Source organism: Lasioglossum baleicum, chromosome 9 (genome assembly GCF_051020765.1).
Source record: "Lasioglossum baleicum chromosome 9, iyLasBale1, whole genome shotgun sequence".
NCBI lineage: Eukaryota > Metazoa > Arthropoda > Insecta > Hymenoptera > Halictidae > Lasioglossum > Lasioglossum baleicum.
In genome coordinates, this window is record NC_134937.1 from 7456170 (window position 1) to 7473316 (window position 17147).

General features: G+C 35.2%; 3 protein-coding genes across 12 annotated transcripts; all 3 read left to right on the top strand.

The window, feature by feature from the left end:
* The first annotated feature begins 58 nt into the window (after window positions 1–58).
* Gbeta5 (guanine nucleotide-binding protein subunit beta-5) lies at window positions 59–3047 on the top strand. 4 transcript variants are annotated; one of them, XM_076431069.1, is made up of 6 exons: window positions 59–923; window positions 987–1207; window positions 1304–1440; window positions 1506–1624; window positions 1896–2253; window positions 2337–3047. In XM_076431069.1, exons 2-6 carry the CDS (start codon window positions 1102–1104, stop codon window positions 2664–2666), a joined length of 1050 nt encoding a protein of 349 aa, XP_076287184.1. In that variant the 5' UTR covers window positions 59–923; window positions 987–1101; the 3' UTR covers window positions 2667–3047. The 4 variants fall into 4 exon arrangements, with proteins under 4 accessions (XP_076287184.1, XP_076287185.1, XP_076287186.1 ...); XM_076431070.1 differs by having other exon boundaries at window positions 59–911; XM_076431071.1 differs by having other exon boundaries at window positions 59–911; window positions 993–1207.
* Window positions 3048–3431: 384 nt separating this feature from the next.
* Window positions 3432–6286, top strand: Usp14 (ubiquitin specific protease 14). The gene is made up of 6 exons (XM_076431056.1): window positions 3432–3891; window positions 4001–4179; window positions 4292–4744; window positions 4853–5122; window positions 5208–5496; window positions 5570–6286. The coding sequence occupies exons 1-6, from the start codon at window positions 3876–3878 to the stop codon at window positions 5842–5844; spliced, it is 1482 nt and encodes a 493-aa protein (XP_076287171.1). The 5' UTR covers window positions 3432–3875; the 3' UTR covers window positions 5845–6286.
* Window positions 6287–7228: 942 nt separating this feature from the next.
* On the top strand, window positions 7229–17005 carry Src42a (Tyrosine-protein kinase Src42A). 7 transcript variants are annotated; one of them, XM_076431048.1, is made up of 7 exons: window positions 7241–7897; window positions 8783–9556; window positions 10251–10372; window positions 10500–10663; window positions 13415–13742; window positions 13823–14158; window positions 14260–17005. In XM_076431048.1, the coding sequence occupies exons 2-7, from the start codon at window positions 9198–9200 to the stop codon at window positions 14466–14468; spliced, it is 1518 nt and encodes a 505-aa protein (XP_076287163.1). In that variant the 5' UTR covers window positions 7241–7897; window positions 8783–9197; the 3' UTR covers window positions 14469–17005. The 7 variants fall into 7 exon arrangements, with proteins under 7 accessions (XP_076287167.1, XP_076287163.1, XP_076287162.1 ...); XM_076431047.1 differs by having other exon boundaries at window positions 7241–7726; window positions 8734–9556; XM_076431046.1 differs by having other exon boundaries at window positions 7241–7726.
* The last annotated feature ends 142 nt before the right edge of the window (window positions 17006–17147 follow it).

Sequence of the window (17147 nt, forward strand, 5' to 3'; positions counted from 1 at the left end):
CACTGTGCGCCGCCCGCCCGGAGGGCCTGATTGCGAGAGCGGGCGTGCCGAAGGCACGCCACGAGCAGCTAGTAAAAGTAAATTATAAAAATGTATAAAATATGTGTGTGCGTTTTCGAGAATGTAAAATATATTGCATACACGTTACAAATATTTATAAGTATATAGGTAAAACTGTTTCTTTCATAATTTGTAATTCATTGATGGACTGCCGATCTTTCTGCAAAATTAAAATGTTGTCCATCGATTGTAAGAAACAGGGGCCAAGCAGAGAGTATCTCTGGGGCCAAGTAAAAAGTCTTTTATTTCTTCAATAATTTTAGTATGTTGAAAATGATACATCGGCGTATGTATATATTTCTAAGTTCTTCTCAACTTTAAAATGTACCTATCATTCCCGTCGTAAATACATAAAATCGGCCGTTTATTCATTAATTTTGTAACACATTACAAAAATATTGTTATTGGACAGTTTTGCATTATAACTGTAAAAAATACGTGCAATGTTCGTCGTCACCAGTTGCATTTAGCAATAGTTTAGTAATAATAGATTATAGATAATAGATCCATATTCATTGTTAACGACCAAGCATTTTTTCACATAAAAATAAATGAACATTTGTAAAAATGAAGAACAGTATAGTTTGCAGAAACTGTCAAATAGTCAGGTTAAGTTGGCCAAATATGGAAGCGTCATTGCACCGGCGCTAAAGTTTGTTATTGTCGTATCGTATTGATTATTGCTGTCGACCGTGTTTTAAAGAGATACCGTCGACGATTTCGAGTAAAAACAAATGAATAATCAGCAAGAAAGAAGTGAAAAAAGATTAAAAAACTCGTCCATGCAGAAAGACGTTCGTTGTGTTCTTAATAATTACAATTCGGCCGTGTTCTTTACTCGAAAGCAGCAGGTGATAAGTCTGGTAATTCATTGTTTACAATTTTTACGAAAGAAACTCTAATCCATTGTAATTAAACGACACAAGTTACAGGAAAATGAAGGCTAATTTGTAAAAGAAGACGCTTCGAATGGCACCGTGTACATCAGAACTGTATATCTTTTATTGACAAGTACCTATTTAGTATTGTAAACCTAAAAATATGGATGGTGCCACTGAATCAGAACTTATAGAGAAACTAATGAAAGAAGCTGAAAGTTTAAAAATACGATTGGAGGAAGAACGACAGAAATTAAACGATATTACTCGTAATTGCTATACGTATTAACTTTGCCTAAGAGACACGTCCTTCGTAATACATATTTAGGAATGGGATTACAACTTAAATCGTATTATTATTTCAGTTGCCAGTGTCGCAGATAGGCTCGAAGCGATCAATTGTACCACCGTGAAACCACGTCGTGTTTTAAAAGGCCACCAAGCGAAAGTCCTTTGTTCCGATTGGTCGCCCGATAAACGACATATCGTCTCTTCTTCGCAGGTCAGTGGCCAGTTTAATTGTTCGCGTATTCCATGAAATATTTCTTGATGTAGTAAATATTTCAGGATGGCAAAATGATAATATGGGATGCATTTACGACAAACAAAGAACATGCCCTTACTATGCCAACAATTTGGGTTATGGCTTGCGCTTATGCTCCAAGCGGTGCTCTTGTCGCGTGCGGGTATTAAGCATGTTTAAGATTAAAGTCAATGTCAAAACAACTGGCCACTCAAGGTCACTTTTTTGACGGTATACGAGCGATGTGTAGGTCTTTCCTCGCATGAAATATTTTGCTATAGAAGATCAGTATAGTATCCCTGCATAAACAGTTACCTTATAGATAATATAGTTTAATTTCTCCTTAATGACCTATAGTGATCAATTGACTTTGGCATCAATTTTACCTTTCAATTTGACAACGGCGAATTGAATTTTATGTTTCCTCTTTGCAGGGGACTAGATAACAAAGTTACCGTATATCCTCTGAGCCAAGAAGACGATGTCTCGATGCGCAAGAAGACCGTTGCTACGCATACATCTTATATGTCTTGTTGTGTGTTTCCCAATAGCGATCAACAAATTTTAACCGGTAGCGGAGATAGCACGTGCGCTTTATGGGATGTAGAGAGCGGACAACTGTTGCAAAGTTTTCTTAGGCATTCCAGCGATGTTATGTCTATCGATTTAGCACCAAGCGAAACTGGCAACACATTTGTTTCTGGTAGTTGCGATAAAATGGTTCTGATATGGGATATGCGTACTGGTCAATGTGTTCAAAGTTTCGAAGGACATCAGTCTGATGTTAACTCTGTATGTTTATTCTATATACTGTTCATTGATATACAGGATGTTGAGTTAACGATATTAGGAATAAATTTTCTTTTGGAGTTTAGGTAAAATTTCATCCCGGCGGAGATGCAGTTGCAACAGGTTCCGACGATTCAACCTGCCGTCTATTCGATTTACGCGCCGATAGAGAAATAGCCGTTTACGCAAAAGAAAGCATAATATTTGGGGCAAACGCTGTTGATCTAAGTGTTAGCGGACGCCTGCTTTTCGCCGGTTACAGTGACTATACTGTAAACATATGGGATACTCTGAAATGCCAACGAATTGCATTTTTGTATGGACATGAAAATCGAATATCATGTTTACGGGTTTCCCCGGATGGAACTGCCCTTTCAACTGGAAGCTGGGATTCGACTCTGCGAGTTTGGGCTTAATTTCGATAAGACTACACTTGCCATCTCATTATACCGTTAGATAAAACTGAAAACATTTCTTGGTGGAAACTGTAAATCTTGGAAACCTACGCAATGAGATTACTACATGTTGATTTTAAGTACAATACTCTGCAGAATAACACGATACATGAATTGTTGTAACATAAGAGTATTGTCATAGTCATTACACAGACATTATAGCAAATAAGTGAGATTAGAATATCGTGATTGAATGTCACGATTATAACAATGTGATAGTTCGACATTAATAATTTTTAGGCTGGTCCTAATTTATAGGAAATTGCGCGAATAGTATATCTATTTAATCGAATATGTTATTATACCCTATATAAAACTTAATAAAAGATTGATTCATGCATATATACTACCTATGTGATCGATCATGTAATGTTTTATTTTTTTTATCTATTCTACGTTACAATGACATAAATTTTAATTGTATAGCAATGATTTTTTATTGATTTCATAAATGTTTTTATTATAATATTGTTCGTGAAAAAAATGTTAATTGATCAAATAAACAATGAATATTTAACCAATTCTACCCGAAACAATGTGACAGAAAAATTCAATAAAAAATTCAAATCGTGTCACTAGGAATCAGCGAACGCGAGAGGTCTCGATCCCAATCCCGATGACGTGGTGTGGTGTCCGTACGTGTATTTAGCACTTGCTTTGCGTACGATCACGTACGATTGCGTACAATGTACGATGCATAAGACCTCGTTCCACCTCGTTCAGACCAGTTCAGACACGGCAGAATCCGCGCGTTTTTGATCGCGCGATTTGAACTGCGCGGACCTTATATTTTTAGCGTCTAAATATAGTCTATGTAATCATTCACACGCATCCGCGAGGTCGAACCTATATCCATGGGTCGAACAATCAAAAACAAAAATCGCGCGGTTTCCGCCGTGTCTGAACTAATGTACTTAGGGTAGTGTTTGTACATGTTGCACTTTTCATGTGGCGTTTGTTCTCGCGCGCGCGGTTTCCCAGTGTGAATAACCCTGTAGATATACGTCTGTATTTATATTCTGTAGTATATGTACATACATATATACGCGACTGTCTGACGGTGCATTTTACCCAAGTTTATAGTCATAGTGGACAAACATTGTAATAGTTCAGTTCGTCAATTAACATACATTCGCACGAAGTAAACACGTTGAAAAAATTTCAAGAAATATGCCTCAATACACGGGTGCGTATTGCGAAACTTCAAATTCCCGCACGTCTAACCTAACATTTTTTGCATCGCGTTTTATCGTACGATATTCGGTAGCCGACTTTTACACCGTGTTTTTTTCTAGTTAAAGTGAAATGGGGGAAGGAACTTTTTCCCGATGTGGAAGTAAACACTGACGAAGAGCCCATGCTGTTCAAAGCACAACTGTTTGCGCTCACAGGAGTGCAGCCAGAAAGACAAAAAGTCATGTTAAAAGGACTAACATTAAAAGATGATGACTGGGGTAACATCAAAATAAAAGATGTAAGAGCGTGACTTAAATTGTTTACATTACTATTTTTTATCGACAAACCATATGATCCATATGAGCCAGAATATGATCTATATGATTTTGCAAGTTTCGACTTTGTTATAGGGCATTACCGTGTTAATGATGGGTTCCAAAGAGGAAGATGTACCTATGGAACCCACGGAGAAACCGGTATTCGTCGAAGACATGAACGAGTCCGAATTAGCTTCAGTTTTAGGGTTACCAGCTGGTTTAAAGAATTTAGGAAATACCTGTTATCTTAATGCAACTATACAGTGCCTGAAAACTGTTCCTGAACTGCGAGATGCTTTAAGTAATTATTCGGGAGAACTTACTCCCACCAAGAGCTACGCGCATAATATAACAGCTGCATTGAAAAATCTGTACGAGCGTATGGACAAAGGAATATTTTACACACCCTTCTTTCTCGTGGAGCTAATGCATATAAGGTTTCCAAGATTCGCCGAAAAATCTGACCATGGAGAATTTCAGCAACAGGATGCCAACGAATGTTGGACGGAGCTTATTAAAATGTTGCAACAACAATTACCGGCAAAGGTTATTATAAAAGTGGATTCGAGTTTGGGTACTTGAACTACGTACTCGACATTTAGATAAAAAGACAGTTGAATTATAAACAAGTTAACGAACATAAAATGGTTGCAGGACAATTCCGCACCTCCAGAAGACGAGGGACAAAGTTACAAGCCTCGATCGTTGATCGAACAATATTTTGGAGGGACATTCGATACAGAATTAAAATGCGTGGAGTCCGAAGACGAGCCACCTACCAAAGGGAAGGAGGAATTTTTACAACTAAGCTGTTTCATATCGACCGAAGTCAAGTACATGCATTCTGGACTTAGGAATAAAATGCAAGAACAAATCACAAAGATGTCCTCGTCGCTAGGTAGAGATGCTGTATATACAAAAACGGTAAACAAATCATGTACAATGTGAAAAAAAGCTCATGTTTGGAACAATGTCTCATGTTTAACGTATGTGGTAATTTATTTTGTAGTCAAAAATTAGTAGACTGCCAGCATATTTAACTATCCAATTTGTACGTTTTTATTATAAAGAGAAGGAAGCAATTAATGCAAAAATTCTCAAGGATGTTAAATTTCCTCTCGAATTCGATGCCTTTGAATTGTGCAGCAACGAACTTCAAAGTAAACTTACGCCTATGCGCGAGAAATTTAAAGAACACGAAGACCGTTTACTGGAAGAATCACGACAGGCAAAAGACAAACCCGACACAGAAATTGAGAAAAAGCCGATGAAACAGGATCCGTTCTGGTTTTCAAATGGTGAGAAATTTACCGCTGCTGAGTAATACATATGTGTTCTTTCCATATTATCATTGCATCATTGTAATTGCAGATTTAGGCTCAAATAACAGCGGTTTCTATACGTTACAAGCAGTTTTAACGCACGGAGGACGATCGAGTAGTAGCGGTCATTACGTAGCTTGGATTCGACAATCGGAAGATAGTTGGTTTAAATGTGATGACGAAAATGTCAGCGCTGTAACGGACGAAGATATACTAAAGCTTAGCGGCGGAGGTGATTGGCATTGCGCGTACGTCCTTCTTTATGGTCCAAAAATTTTAGAAGTACCTGACACGGATACCAGCGAGGATACAGCCGCCAAGTAAATCTTGCGTAACAAAGAAACTGAAACGACCGTAACAAAAGTTTCCTTCCTGTATCTATCGGAGGAATGCATTTAAAAGAGTTTCGAAAATTTCCAGCGCTATTGTACCTCCGTACAGAGGGCCACATCTTTCCGTTTTCTACTTATTGTTAGTTCCAGGTACAGGTTTACCGAACACACCGCCGAAGTCGAAAGAATTTCTTTGTCACTTTTGTGTTGTCCTTCTTGGAAGGGAATTGTAAAGGGCGCAGCATTTCTTTTCGCGAAAATACAAAAAATTACGGGTACATTGTCGACTAACTGTTATAAAGGATTTCTGACTCCAATATGTTGTGGAGAATTGTTTTTGCATCATACTTAATTAGAATTTTCAATTTGCCAAAATACTGTATGATATACATATATTACATACTGTTTAAATACATAATACTATGTATGCAATATCTCTTTTTCTGCCCACTTCCCCTTCCCTCCCCTCGTCCCTTACTACATTTTATAAGATAAGAGGATAAACGAGGAAATCTGATAATGTAATAAATGAGATTTTATACACGTACAAATGCGGAACACGATACGTACACACGTATACAGAGAGACTTGTAAGGCAGATAATTCGAAGCAAGTAAGCAGTACTATCGCGGATATTGGTTAGCGTCGATGTGATCATGTAATTTTTAGCAAAAAATAAAGAACGTGCTATGATTTTGTTAACACGCAAGTGGTTAAAGTGAATTCTTTAAAAAAAAATGAACTCAAAGTCATCATTTAGGGAAACTATACGGCATTTCTTCCATAAATTTCTAAGGTAGTAAATATAATCTATCGATAACATAAATAGATAAGAATTGTATCGTTTAATATAATTTAGCGTCGCACAGTTACCAACCATCTGAAACATCGAATATATGTATATGTATAATGGTATAATGTATATCTATTATTTAAAATTTTTTTATTATTATTATATTTATTATATATTAGCGCGGTACAAATATTTGAGTAAATCTCTTTTTTAAATCTCATAAAATATACGTCAACCTTTCTCGAACACTGCATTCTGGAAAAAGTTTAAAGGATAAAGGATAAAACCAATAGCAAAGGAAGGATTGCGTAACTTTGATTTTCTAAATACGTAAATCAAAGTACATAAAAACTCCTATATATAATGTTTTCATGCTTCTTCGTATCCTCTAGTTTTCTATCATTTCCCGTAACAACAAATTTTTCCGTGAACTTTTCGATTTCGACGTACGAACGCGATAGCTAAAAGCAGTTCCAGCAGTATAATTTCGGCGATCGTAACCGATATATATACATATATATATCGATAGTATCAGTATGCATTTGGCAAATTAAACAAATCGGACGATATTATCCTAAGAAGTAAGAAGTAAAGTTGAGTTGGCTTGGGGATGGTGAAGGTTCGGCCGTGTTCGTGTTCGTAGCCGAACTCGTCCGAAAGCTGCATTCCGCTGGCTACCACTGGCTACCTTCACCATGGGTGTTTTCACCTCTCCGTCGTCGGTTTCTCGTGAAAAGTCTGTTCGTGTTTCGCGTCCGTTTCTAAAAACGGATAAAGCGATCGTGGAGGTGTCTTGAAGTATTGTGCGGAATAGATTCATTCCGTAATTGTACGTTTCGATGGTGAATCGTCCGTGTGCTCCTCGTATCGTGATCCATGGTGTCGCACATGTGAGAATCTGAATTTTGACGGATTCGATTTAATGCAATGGCGACATCGTCGCTACTTTCAATTATGTTGTCCACATTGTGTGCGACGGCTGTTCGCTGTTGTGCTCCGAGAGAGTCGTGTTATAGTACGTCGTCAGTGTTAAACTATTGACCATAAGGAAGAGGAATAAAAAAAAAGATGATCTTCCGGTGTAAGAGAATTTATATGGCTCGGGAATATTGTAACGCACCGGTCCGTGAAATAAATTTAAATCGAGCGGGCAATATTACCTATACATAGAAAAGTGTTTTTTTTTCTTTCGCTCGGATTTTCTTTACGTAGTGTTTTTCGCCGAATTTTTACAACGACGTGCTCGTTATCGGTTCGTTATGATTCGATCGATAGTTATTACCGTTTTATCGTGCGCATAAGAAACTACTAATCGGAGCTACTGGCTCGAGATTGATGTCTGGATTTGATCTCACAACTATTTAGTGCAAACTGTTTCTCGACCCTTTTCTCACTATGTACTTACATTCGGGCATTCGGGGAAGACGCATCCACGCTGTTTCGTTCGGGACCCGATAGAAAAAAATAGGGTATGCTCGTACGTACGCACGCATAAACGAATCTTGCAGAAATGATTGAAACACGTCATTCCAGCGGAAGTGTTTAAATTAACATCTATATCAATTCAAGCGATTTGTCATTTCCCTTAACAAAGTGCGAACAATCATAGAGGCACAGACTGGGACCGTATGTAATTCGATATACTCGAGAGATTTCGGCTCCTCCGGAAAATATGTATTTAAAAAATAGATAAATAAAGTTCGTTCTTAAACAATTGTTTTTATGGTCGCTACTTTATTCGTAAAAATTGGATGTTTCGAAAAACATTGATAAGAAAAGTGTTTCGCTGAATATTATTCCGAATGGGTGTAATGTATAGGTAACGATAAATATTACTAAATATTTATTTAGTGAGAAAATTGATATGGTGTACCTATAACCTGACATCAGAAAGAAAAGGCCATATTATGTCGTCAAGCTTGGACCAGCGCGAACCTGACGAAAATGCGTACACCGATCGAGCATACCTCTGTTTTTATATCTCGGTTTCTTATACACCGATAGGTGATGGAAAGTGTCACTATAGTCGCTATAGAGAACGATCATCCGAATGAATGATCGCGCTTACTCTACTATGTGTATTTTCAGTGAAACTGCACTAATTAATCTGAAGTGTTCAATATTTATTATACACCAGATGTTCACGGAAGAATTGCAAGTATCTTAGGAAGAAGAGAACAAGCTGAGAAGCTCTCGAGAAGAAAGATACGAATTTAATGAATGATCGCCGCATTTTAAAAAAGACATTTCCACGATTAACCGATTAACCATAGTGATTTTTAATACGAAATATTTTAGAAGCCAAAGGGCATTTCGTGTGTTCGTAACCGGACTCGCAGGAGTGCGCGGACAATGTAGAACTGTGTCAAAAATATCGAGACATGTGCGTTTTTAAAATATCACGTTGTTGCCACTGTATCCCGATATCCATGCAAAACGATCAAACGTGAGAAAATATCGGAGGCATACACACGTTCGAGAATCTCTAGATTTCATGATACACAGTGACAGCTGATTTCTAGAGTGGAGTTTCAAGTAAGATTTCAAAAACCATGGGTAATTGTTTCAGCAGCCCAACAGATACCGAAAAAGAGAAGCCTGATAGAATAGGCAATCCTAACATAGAGGCGGTCGCGTCTCAAGCTAGTCCGGTACCGACGCCTCCTCCGGATCCTATCAGGCCTATGCCGCAAATTCCAGATGCGGATGTGCCAACAGCTAAAATTTTTGTCGCTTTGTACGACTATGATGCGCGCACAGACGAAGATTTAAGCTTTAGAAAAGGTGAACACCTAGAGATTCTAAACGATACTCAAGGAGACTGGTGGCTGGCTAGGAGTAAAAGGACTCGACAGGAAGGCTATATCCCTAGCAATTACGTTGCAAAATTGAAATCGATCGAAGCAGAACCGTAAGTTAAACAACTGCTTTCTTGCCCATGAAATACTTATTTTTATCGTACAATAAAATATATTTTATAGAAATATTAGAATTCGATATAGCATAATACTTCACGAGGATATTATATTTTTATCACGTTAAACAGAAGCAACAGCAGAAAATCGATATCCGTACGTGGTTGCATTAACAATGAAAGTCACATATGAGTTTACAGTTATATATTCAAATGATAAATGTTTGGTGTAGCTGTACAGGCTGCGTGCCATCAGAGTATTATTATTATCGAATATGATTATTAAACATCTCTAGCAAACTGTTAAATTTTCTTTGTTACATTTTCACCTAATGAATTTTCTCTCTATGCAGTCAGGTAGTTAATGTGACCTTGCTTTCACTAACAGTGGCTGCATTAAATCTAGAGTTTTATCAACTCGAGTTGAGTACCTCTGACTATCAGTCGGTTTAGATAAGCAATGCTTCCTTTTACTTCTTCCTGTATAACTGTAAATATAAGTTCATAATTTCTTTTTAACGACCTGTAGTCAAATTCTTGTTAGTATCTTAAAATAATGAATTTGCGAACACACAACGTGTGACAAAATTTGAAAAATTATGAATTTCTATAAAAATAATTTTAATATTTAATTCTTACCATTGTCTAATAATTAAATTTACGTTTGTCTATTTATATTATTATTTTATAGATGGTACTTTAGAAAGATCAAACGAATCGAAGCTGAGAAAAAATTGTTGCTACCTGAGAATGATCATGGTGCATTTCTGATTAGAGATTCTGAAAGTCGACACAATGATTATTCTCTTTCAGGTAAACTAACCAAGCTCAAAATTTGTTCCATGTAGAAAAGTCAATTTCTTAAATTATGAATACAGAAGTTAGCATATTTCCCGGATTGATGGAATTTAATTGTTCTGTTATTTAAATATTTTTCTAGTACGCGATGGTGATACGGTTAAACACTATCGCATTAGGCAATTGGACGAAGGCGGTTTCTTCATTGCTAGGAGAACTACATTCAGAAACCTTCAGGATCTGGTCGAACATTACAGTAAAGATGCCGATGGACTTTGCGTAAATCTCTGCAAACCATGTGTACAGGTAAGACAGATTTTCTAATTAAATTAATATTTTTAATGATCCTATATCATATAAATGGAGTTTAGACAGCTTGCTGCATGTATGAAAGTGGTTTTTAATAATACATATATCACTATTATACTAAGAAATATGATGTACTGCTTAATTATTATTCAATATTTTACTAAAAATAATTACATTGTTCAACACATATTTTGATTTTTAACTTCCGATTAACGTTTCTCAGAAAATACAATAATTTTGAAGAAATTGATTTTCCAAAAACCACACGTGGAGCTAGAATTTGAGAGAAAGTTAACATTTGTTGAGCAATGTTATCAAGGGGTTTCTCCAATTGTTTTGATAAAATTTTATCAATCTATTGGGATTTTCTATTCCGGTATATAATAGCCTTGCAGAGATCCCTTGATGTTGAATGTAAGCTGAATATAATAAGATGCTAAAAGTGAAAGTAAGAACATGAGTGCATGATACTATTGATCTTTATATTGTACACAAGCATACAATATGGTTAATTTTGTACATAAAATAAATGAAATGATATAAATATTTGTACCTAACATTTTAGTTACACTGAAACATGTATGGATACATGCAATATACGTGTGCATATTACGTACACACATATGTGTGTATTACATATTTATAGCACTGTCTAAACTCCAGTTGGACTTTGCTCAAGAGAAATCACATGTGGTCTATATAGCTAATATAATAATGATCGATATAACGCAGAGAGAGAGAGAGAATTATTTGAAAAATACTTGAGAGAGCAATGCATATTGGACAAAGTCATATTTTAGGATATAAGATTTTAGGATTTTTGATTTATTCTATACAGTATTATTATGTGTAAGGAAGAATAATGATTTATTATTAAATTTCTAATTGGCTTTCGAAAGGAACGTATATTGACAAAAATCATATATAATCGATTTATTACTACAGTTTATTTTTGTAAAATATTAAGGTGTGAAAGCAGCTTTTAGTTTGATGAATAATCTTGCAAAGTTTGATCTCTGAATAGACTTTGTTTGTTTCTCTGTTATTGCTTACCCTACCTTCCGCTGGATTTTCTTGGTAAATTGAATGTCCCAATATGACATAACATGTTAATTTTTCATTTCAACATAAATGCTTATCCATTATGTCTTTGGCCTGTACATTCAGCACAAGCCTGTCCTCTATGGATTCATGTTTCAAAGACATTAGATCGTCATGTTTCATTTAGAATAATTCACTTGTTTTTATAATCTTAATCTTGCCAAACTTCATAGCTTCTTCTTAGAAAAAATGGGATTGAAAGCACACATGAACAAAATCTACACGTACGTGGCTGTATGTGCTCCTTCGACGCGAAGTAACTGAAATTAGTTACAACGGAGCGCTGTGACATATGAATTTTTTTAATATGGACTATAATGGACAAAATGTACTGTCATTTGTGTGCTTAAAATCTATTTGATATACAGGATGTTTCAAACATGTATTCACAACTTTTATGCCGAATCATCGTCTACAATGTCTTTCATTAAGGAGCACACAAAACAACAAAGATCCAAAATGAAAAGGAAAAATGTTCTTATATTATATTACATCATATACATATAGTAAATAATATATTTTGTACAGATACACGAAACATCCTTTATATGAAATTTAAATTCATAGATCAGTTTATAAACGTGCGTGTTTTAAGATTCTTTCTTGCGACTGTACACGCATAAAGGAATTTTAAAACAGATTTTCTTCTCATCTAATGAACTTTACATATTTTCTGAAAGATTTTTATCAAGCCATCGCACAAGAAAATTTCACAATACAAATAAGGAAGCATTTTTGTGTGTCGAATTCCATTCTCGAATGCTCCCAATGACTGAGATTTTTCTTAAATTTTTACAAATTCTTACCTTTCCCTATTTCATAAATTTTTTCTACTTTTCTAAAATGTTGCGACTCTAAGGCATTGAGAGCATTTTATGTTGTTAAGGTAGTTGACGTATGGTGCTACATTCTTCTTGATAATATATATATATATATATATATATATGTATACAACACAATGGAAGCAATCGTTAGTATATGAATTTATGTCTTGTATCGCATATAAGTGTTCAATTACTAAGTTCCTGGAATTATATGTATAATGACTTTACATTCTCGTCTATAAAAACATAAGTAGCGACTTTCTAAAAGTATTGTTGTACATACAAAAAAAAATAAAGCTCCATTTACCACACAACTTTCGGATTACACTCCGTACATGCTAGTTATCACATGTTACTCAAACATCTTTCTTTATAAAGCCCATGTGAATGTCAGAAGGCATGAAATTAAATAATTTAACACTCGCTTATGATCACATGCATCCTGCTGTATAACCACTGGTTCTGTCTAGTTTCTTTTTTGATCGTATAATCACTAGACTAGATGTTTTAATTTAGCAAGCTGTCTCTACTCGCTGTTTGTTAATTCTTATAATGAGCTCCTCACGAACTTAACAAGCAGTTACGCAGCCCAATCAACATCTTTAAGGGGCTTCTTATTAGGTTTGTATTAAAGATTAAAGTGAACGCTCAAACCTTTTTCAAGAACCATTAGAAATTTGGTTGATACACACTTAAATTTTCTACATCTTGTTCATTAGTGTGCAAATTGTAAAAAAGCATCTGTTCTATAGTAACACCATTTCATTAAGAGACATTCGAATTGAGCATCTATTGACTGGCCCGTACTTGATTTTGTTGATAGGTTGAGAAACCTGTTACCGAGGGTCTGAGCCATCGTACACGGGATCAATGGGAGATTGATCGTTCGTCTCTGAAATTTGTGAGAAAATTGGGACAAGGCCAATTCGGAGAAGTATGGGAAGGATCATGGAACAATACCACCGCGGTAGCAATAAAAACGCTCAAGCCTGGAACCATGGATCCCAAAGACTTTTTGGCAGAAGCTCAAATCATGAAGAAACTTCGTCACGCGAAATTAATTCAACTCTACGCTGTGTGCACTTTGGAAGAGCCTATTTATATTATCACCGAATTGATGAGGAATGGTAGTTTGCTAGAATTTTTGCAAGGTAATCAAAACATATCTGTTCAAGATATATGTAATTGAATTATGCGATATATTATACGCTACGAATGTTTCTGTATTTAGGAAAGGGCAAAACATTGAATTTGCAACGACTGATCGATATGGCTGCGCAAATTGCAGCTGGTATGGCATACCTCGAGTCGCAGAATTACATTCACAGAGATTTGGCTGCGCGTAACGTTTTAGTTGCAGAATTGAATGTCGTGAAGATTGCGGACTTCGGTTTAGCTAGGTTGATCAAAGAAGACGAGTATGAAGCTCGCGTCGGAGCCCGTTTCCCTATTAAATGGACTGCACCCGAAGCTGCGAATTATAGTAAATTCAGTATTAAGTCTGACGTATGGTCCTTTGGTATTCTTCTTACTGAATTGGTCACCTATGGCAGAATACCGTACCCGGGTAAGTCATTTAATATTTTATTACGGTGCAGTACTATACTGTATGCTGTTTTTCTTCCGTAACATCGCGAAAAATAAAATACTTGGTATTGTGTTGTGTAGGTATGACAAATGCTGAAGTACTTCACCAGGTCGAGCATGGTTACAGGATGCCATGTCCGCCTGGTTGCCCAACCGCGTTATACGATATCATGTTAGAATGTTGGAATAAAGATCCAATGAAGAGGCCAACCTTCGAAACGCTTCAATGGAAGCTCGAAGATTTCTTTACCATGGAAGGTTCCGAGTACAAGGAAGCATCAGCGTATTGAGGCATTAAACCGAAGTACTATCTTTTGTTATAGTATGCTTCGTCACGACACTGACAAGACATGATAGGTATTCTATATATGTACATGCAACGAGAAGAATGCAGATTATTACAATTAACAATTTATTCGGGACACGGATGTTTGTGATATTTCAGAGAACAGTTTATATTAAACGGTGGTCGTCTTTTAATGGAAGGTGACGTCGTTTATTTTTTTAGCGATTACACAGATTGCTTTCGTTACATGTTCCGGTGGCTGCCATAAAATTTTAGAGCGAGCTTGTCAATTCAAGAATAATTATATACAAGAATTAAGATCGGTACTTGGGCGACTTTTAATGACGTTAACGGCGACGTTTGAATTTCTTTTACAACACGCTACTGAACGTATAAATGTCGGATATTAATAGTATCTTTAGGCAATATTTGTGGAAGTTAACATTTTTGAAGTAGAAATTTGTTACCTATACCGATCTTGACGAGATAATGCAATTGTCAAAAGTATTACGTATATTCGATGTAAGTGAGATACCTTCGATGCACAACCTTTTTCAAACGATGTCTATATTCCTGGAAGAGTGATTTATTAAAATTTTAATTATAAACCTATGGTGAGACGGATAGTTATATGTCTTTACTCATCGTTTCTTCCGCGGCCTCATTCCCTTTTCCATTATTCGAAAAGTAGCTGCTGATTTTAAAGACATCAAAATGCTAAGAATTGTACCAACTACAAATTTAACGTTCAAACTTGACAAGCGGTTTAATCCGTGGCAATACGATGTATGTATCTAGGACAAGTATTCTTACTTCCATTGCCGGAGATATTCGTTTTACAATCTTTGCTGAATATATCGACTCTGAGACAAATTTCGGACAAATACATGCTAAATAGAAGCAATGCATCTAATCGAAACGTTCGTAATTGTTCATAGTAAAAGTAGTAAACGTGTGAGATAACGTAAGAAAGTACGCGAGGGTATTAACGTTAATGTTGCTAGAAGCATGTACACTGATAATGCCCTAATTTCTGACTTGTTCGTATTGTAATATGTTTTAATTTTAGCAGTACAGAATTAGTACTACTATTAATTTTGCGTTCTATACCATGTTCTCTTATCAATTAAATTTCTTATTTTCGAATTCTTAAATTCTCATTTTTATATATTTGTCTATTAGACTTATCCTAGCTATCGTTAACTTATTAGTTCGATAATTCTCGTGTTTTTTTATTAATCTATATTTTAAAGAAAATGATTTTACAGCTAAACCGTATAAAATTATGCAATAATTTCTCTTATTTTACGTATGCTTTTAGAGTAAACATGTTATACCTACATGCTTTAGATTATTTGCATTTTTTTATAGAGATTTGTACAATGTGTTTAATATTTATTTACTATATTCTACTGGAAAAATCTTCATTCTTACATTCTTACATTTATGATATGTATTTTTGTTCCACAACATGTAAAAAGGAAGTCTAATTGATCTATGAAAAAAAACAAAAAAATTCGTAAAACACATATTTAGGATTTGGTGTTGTTTGTTTTTGCTTCTTACTCGAGTGCGGATGCTTCATTGACATAAAAAAATGTCTTGTCGGAGACCACTGAAAATTGAAAATATAGGAATATATAAACACATCTATACTGCCAAAAATAAAAAAACAAGCAGGGCGAATTGTGTTTTTATAGCGTTTAGAAAGAGGTGTTTTAAATGCATTGTTTCTTTGAAAGAGTTCTCCGAGTATAACCGGAAAAAAAAGATTTCATGCGAGGGAATAAGTATTACGGATTAAACGGAGAACAATATTTTCGTTGAAACCGAGTATTCGTGGATCTTGGATTATCTTCTTGCGGTCACATGATAATTGAAAGTATTTTGTCACGTTATTATTTTGACAAATTATACTATATCTAGCAAATAATATTAAAAAACAAACGATGGGAACGATTTCAGAAATCATTTACGTAGGATATGTGAAGCGATTTTGTACAAAAATAAATTTTTATATAAGCATATATATTTATATTCTGTACAGTTTTATTTGAACATAACTAAACTCTCTTTTATATATAGGTTTCATCGATGCATATGATGTTACGCGGTTTTTATACGACGGGCTCAATAATTTCTTTATCGATATTTTTCTTCTTAATTGAATGCGAAATAAAAAGCAGAGGACGTAGAGCTGCATACGCATTAACTATAGGTGAAATATCATGATCCTCTGTGCAAGAAGATTGTCGAATGAAAAAGAAACGGAAAAATTGTAATGTCAATGAAATAGTATTGTCATTGAAATTGTTCGTACATAAGCGTACCATGTAATAATTATTATACATATACAACTTTATAATTTTATATGTATGCATACATATACACAATACGCATAAACATTAGATATTGTGTAATTACCTATACATACATATACATACGTAAAACATGTATATATGAATGTGTATACGTTTATATGTATACATATACATATATCGTATATTCAGATGAGATATTACAGAAAGTAATTTTAACTTCCTTCTTTGTAATTTTTTACATTCCTCGCCGATTTTCCCTACTTCCCGAACTGTTCTGTATCTCGCGTATCTTTTTCTACAAATTAAATTATATTTTTCAACCATCTACTACAGACTGAATTTCACAAAACTCGTTTATTTTA